Genomic DNA, 5,626 nt, shown 5'->3' on the forward strand with positions numbered 1-5,626 from the left:
TTTGTCATGTCTGATCACCAGGAAGTATTTCCTGCGTTTGCTCACCGTCTCCTTGAAGGAAGTGTTGAGCCAGCGGTTGTTGATAACGTTCTGAATGGAGACCGGTGGATTCTCCAGGTCCTCGAATGAGTCCATCAGGATGAAGTCCAGCACTATGTCGTAGAAGTTCAGGTGCTTCACCTGGTGGGAGTGATGAGAGTGAGACCTTCTCCACTGTCCACATATTTCCGATCAGGCATTAGAAGTCAAGACGTTACTTCGTGGAGGAGTTTAATAATTGGGTAAAGCGGCCCTCGTACCCCTCGCGTGGCCAGCTCCACCTCCGTGTTCTCCCAGTGCTCCGTGTGCTCCAGGAAGGAAATCATCTCCTCAAACACTTCCTCGAATCTATGTGGGCTCTGAGAGCATGATGACATTTAGGAAAAACTCTTTGAAGATCGTTATCATTCACGAGTTGTGGCTTCAGTCTCACCTTCTGTGCTTTAACAATAATGGAGGACAGTATTTTCTTTCCCGTGTCGGCAAGAAACATCCGGGTCGTTGTCTCGCACAAAATGAGCTGAAAAATAAATAAAATAAAGTTTAGTCAATTCTACACAAAGTTAACATTTATTTTCTTCAGTAAGGAAGCTCAATACAATGAGTGTAAAATGTTCTCCTTCCTTGTTTATCCACGTGAATACTAATTGTATTCAGTCAAATTATTAAGACTTTCCCTCTATTAATGTCATCATGATATATGTTAATTAATTAGGTTATAAAGTACCTGACATGCTTGCCGCACACAGTGCAACTTGGCCAGGAAATCGACGTCCCCGAGACACTCGAGCATCTCAGTCCTGGCGACGAAATAAAATCATGAGAGAGAGACCAGATTACAATGTTGGCAGACAAAGCAAAGAGCTCTATGCAGCATTTCTCAGGTTCTCAGTGTTCCGTGTGCGTTTTGATGAATTAGTTTAGCTACCGCAGCACCCTGCAGGAGATCTTGCCGTCCTCGGCCATCTGCAGAGCCTCCTCGTAGAAAAGGTGGTGACCCAGAGCGAAGACGCTCCTCAGCTCCCGGTGCTCCGTCAGCTGATACAAACAGAGGCAGAAAACAGATGATTATGGAGTAAACAATGACAGTTCCAATCACATTTCCTCCTCATGAATAATGCAGCAGGTCCAGACCCTGAAGACAAGACTTTATGTGAGACACAAGCACAAGTTGAATGTTACATTTATCCCGGTTATCTTGAGCTGTGTTTGGTAAAAGCAATTGATGTCTGCTAAATAATGTTAGCGATGGGGACGCAACCGAATATGTTTCAGTCTGAGACTCATTTGTTTTGTCTGCTTTGGCCCAAACCCCCCAAGTCAGTCTGTATCCATTCAAAAATAGAACACTTTTGGAACAATAATTCTTTATTTACTGTTTTTTTTTTTTTTTTGACAGCTAAACCTGACATGATGTAATAAAAAAAAGTTTCTTCTAAAGTTGTCCTGTAATCAAGGTAACTGGTGCTGAACGTCGGGTCAACTTGGTCCCAAAGGTTGAGCCTGAAGCCTCTCGTCCCACCTAAAATACCAACAGGTTGTCCTGTAACCTCTGACCTTTGTGTTTTCCCCATTATTTGTTTCATAAATTGTGCCGTTTTCCAGGCCGGACAGCGATCACTCCGTGTTGTAGAGTGCAAACAGCTGCAGACTAACAGTGAGCTGTATCTTGTTGACTGAAGAATGTTGGAGGTCTATTTATAAGTACCAGTGACCCAGTTTGACGGCTCTGCCTCCACTCGCTGCTATGTGGTCTGTAAGAGGTGGAACAGGTCTGAGGGTACAAACCCCGTCACTTTAAGCTTCACTGTAGGATCAAAGCGATTTGAATCAAACTCCTGCTGTGAAGTGGTTCTACATTTGATGCTTCAGAATGTTTGAGATAAAGACGTTAGCTTGTTTCTGGCCGGAAGCTTCTTATTAATTACACTACTGTTCACTGAACTAATGTTCAACTTCATTCTTATAGTTATAGTTAGGCGGCCATGTTTCATCGGTATCCCAACATGTGACATAGAGCCCCATCTTCAGTTATAACAACACAGTGAATGGTGTCAATACATCACTACGAGACCCTCGCACAACTCACCTCGTGTCTTGTTCAACATCTGCATTAATATGCAAAATAATATAGTGTGAGATAAAGATGAAAATATAATCGCTTCTTTTTTAAGTGTTATAAGTGATACTTTTGTTTTATATAGTAGCTGCTGCATAATTACTTTTAATTGGTCAGGTCATACGCTATCGTTTCATTTTTTAAATCTCAAAAACAATACTTTAATAACGTCTATTTGTAAATGAACACTTCCTGCATACTTTTGAATCAATCGCACCAGCTGTTTCAGTATTTTTCTTAAATAACTCAAGGAAATGTATGAAGTGCCGTTTGTCCGTTGCATCCACTCATCATTAATTTAGTGTTAGTGCGTTAAGATCATCATTGCCACGAAAATTGGACTTTGCTTAGAGGTTTGAGAAGTCTTCAGTAGAACAAACTAACGGGAGTCAAGCATATAAAGAGTTCTTTAGAAGTAAGTAAAGTGACTAATAAAGTGATGTGAGAGTTCCTCTCACCTCGGCGGCAGACACAAATGAGTCCGTGGAGGCGATGCTGTTGCAGTCTCTCAGACAGGCGTCGTCCAGCTCCTCTCTGGACAGAACGTCTGCCATTTTATCTGTGATGGAGCGAGTACTCTTTGTAATGTGTTGCACAATACCGTATCGATCGTGGAAGTTACATAACATCGAACGAGTGACTCACCCTGGCTGTTGCTGTGGGACGAGGGCTCCGACATGCACAGCACTCCCTCGAACTCCTCCTGGAGGCTGTAAGCCCTCTGCAGCAGAGACTTCAGCCTGTGCATGAACTCTGCACTGATGACGTCCTGAACACGAAAACAGAACTGTTCAACGATAGAAATAAGACTCACAAACCCCTAAAGCCCATCTTAAGAAAAGGAATTAATAAGTATATGAAATATTACTGAAAAAACAAGCCCTTCAAACTTAAATAGCAGGAACCTGATCAATGTTTGATCATCCCCTGTGACCGATCTCTTAATAAGCTTTCTAAAGAGGCTCAACTGAGTCGGGGGTATCCTTGACAGACTTGAGCAGCAGACTGGACGCATGTTTGGGTGCCCGACATTAGCTATTAGACCCGCACTAATCCGGGTTACTGAGGTATTGAGTTAGCCGTAAATAAATCCAAACACCGGTGGGTTTGTCAGAGTGCTGGTTGTTCATATACGAGACCTGGAGCGCAGTGTTTGTGGGCAATATGTTCTTCTCTACCTTCCTCTGGTATAAAAAGATAGAACACAGACATTTTATTTATTTGTAGAACAGTCTGCATCAGCCATTTACAGTTAATCAGGAGGTATTTTATAGGAAACAAATCTGTTTTCCAAACCTCTTAAAAGCATCGTCTGGCTAGCTCCTCCCCCTTTATCTCTGATTAATTGGGGCATTGCACTAAATTGGTGTTAATTATGGCGGCGTGGTAAATCTATCCCGCTGAAAAACAAATCTGTATCTTTAAATGATCAGCGTGCTTCTGTGCGTTCACCTCCATGCCCTGCTCAGCGATGGCGTCTCCGGCTCCCGTTTTGACGGATGCACAGCTGGCGGCGTCGTCGTCGTCGTCATCCTGCGTGCTCCTGAACGTCAACGCTTCCTCCCACCGACGGAGAGCCTCTTCAAATAAATCCATCCCTGCAAACACACACAAATAAACTCAGAGTCTCATATGCTGCATTTCTAAACAAGGCAACCCACCAAATAAAAGATTCTTCCAAGAAATTACTATTTGAATACCTTATGTGGTCCAGTCTCCTTATTAAAAAACACAGTGAGGTGACGTAGTGTGTGTGTGTGTGTGTGTGTGTGTTTCTTTACCCATGAGGTACAGGTTTTCAGGTGTGGTGACAGGTAAGTTGACAACACTGCAGATATCAGCTTCCCCCCCTCTGTCCCAGCAGGTGGACACATTTGCACAGGTGCTGCTGCTGGACGAGTTCATGCTTTTGACCTGCAGACACAAAGCAGAAGAGCACAGTAACGTTTTAAGGAGTGGAAGCAGCGCAGGCCAACCCTACCAGCATCTTAGTTGTATCCTTCGACTTTTAAAAATGCAACAAAGTGAACTTCTCCAGCCTGGTTTGGACAGAGGAGAGCCACCTGTGGGCGTGATTGCACCATCTTTAAATGTGCAGTATGCTTCCGTTTCTTTCTCAATGAATGCTCCTCATTACTGCATTATGTTTCCGTGCTTTACGTAACAAAAATAACACATTTTAAAAGTAAGTCTTTGTCTCACCGAGGCCAGGCTCAGCAGAGACCCGGACAGTTTCCTGTAGTCTCCTGCATTGTGTAGCAGACCGGAGGTGTTGACATTCTTGGAGTTGAGGGAGAGTGTGATGTTTCGACCGGTGTTTCCTGCGTAGATGGAACCAGAACACAGGGATCACACGACATGAGCATGTTGCAGGATTACACGACCGATGAACCACGTTTTGACAATTTGATTAGAGTGAAACGGCCTTTTTCTGGGAATTTTGCCATTGTTACTAATCTGTTTGAAATCACTTTATTAAGTGACGTTCTGGCTCACCTGCTTTGTGTGTTTGTAAAAACTGTTTCCAGCTCATTTATCTGGAGCTTTCTGTTTACAGTTCAAGGTAACACCGGAGCAGCCCAAACGCCTCAATCTGATTACATCACAAACCAGCAACTGGGCTAACGTACTACTTAATGAAAGATCCCGGAGGAGGACGTTTTACCGTTTTCTGCTGAGGCCGGGGAGATAATCTCAAAGCCAGCCTGCTCCCACTGAGCCTTCTTTCTTCCCTTCCTCCTCTGGAAGCGGCGGGCGAGGAAGAGGAGCGAGGCGGCACCGAAGGCCGTGGCTGCCACCAGCTTCTTGGTGCCCGTGCTGACACTCACCTGGAGGACAACAGGTACAGGGAGGAACAACTGAGGTTTATGTATCTGAACAAAGACGCCTAAGCAGCAGATTTGTTTCTTTTGTATTTGGTTTGTCAAACATTTTTTAAAAGGAGGTCAGCGGCAATAACACCCAAGGTGCGTGGATTTATCCTAGAAATCCTGTCACGGAGGCTGTCCGATAAAGTCGAGTGCAACACTTGAAAGAATAAACGTCCGGTCTGATGAGAGTTCATTTGAGGACGCAGAACTCTACTGATGACATAACAGTCCCCCCCCCCCCTCCCTCCATAGATAGACACACTGAAAGAGGGAGATCGGCCACACCGACGTCGCTGCAGCACAATCCCAATAACTGAAGAGAACATAAACACAGAGTTTGGAGCTATGACAACTGACATAATATTGACTTTTTTTTTTTTTTTTTTTTTTTTTGAAAAGCCACGATATGAGATGATTGAAATGCTGCTACAGGCCTGCAGTTCTTTCAATGCTGTTACTGTTGCTTGTTGCTGCGACTCTTAAATGTCAGACGTGCTCCTATCAGATTCTAAATGATATCAGATCTGTTATGCGACCCTGGCGCGCACAAAACACACACACACACACACACACACACACACACACACACACACACACA

At 44.1% G+C, this 5,626-nt stretch overlaps 1 protein-coding gene across 1 annotated transcript in view; it reads right to left on the reverse strand.

Annotated features, from left to right (window-relative positions):
- Window positions 1-5,626, reverse strand: part of miga1 (mitoguardin 1) — a 25,824-nt gene that overhangs the window by 17,577 nt on the left and 2,621 nt on the right. The window contains exons 3-13 of the mRNA XM_031865225.1: window positions 4,824-4,986; window positions 4,361-4,479; window positions 3,940-4,072; window positions 3,611-3,756; window positions 2,804-2,927; window positions 2,617-2,717; window positions 968-1,077; window positions 767-839; window positions 473-559; window positions 300-398; window positions 46-180 (exon numbers count right to left, since the gene is read on the reverse strand). Of these exons, the coding sequence (XP_031721085.1) occupies window positions 46-180; window positions 300-398; window positions 473-559; window positions 767-839; window positions 968-1,077; window positions 2,617-2,717; window positions 2,804-2,927; window positions 3,611-3,756; window positions 3,940-4,072; window positions 4,361-4,479; window positions 4,824-4,986 (1,290 nt within the window). The remainder of the gene's footprint in view (window positions 1-45; window positions 181-299; window positions 399-472; window positions 560-766; window positions 840-967; window positions 1,078-2,616; window positions 2,718-2,803; window positions 2,928-3,610; window positions 3,757-3,939; window positions 4,073-4,360; window positions 4,480-4,823; window positions 4,987-5,626) is intronic.

Source organism: Anarrhichthys ocellatus, unplaced genomic scaffold (genome assembly GCF_004355925.1).
Source record: "Anarrhichthys ocellatus isolate YVR2014 unplaced genomic scaffold, GSC_Weel_1.0 scaffold32, whole genome shotgun sequence".
Taxonomy (NCBI): domain Eukaryota; kingdom Metazoa; phylum Chordata; class Actinopteri; order Perciformes; family Anarhichadidae; genus Anarrhichthys; species Anarrhichthys ocellatus.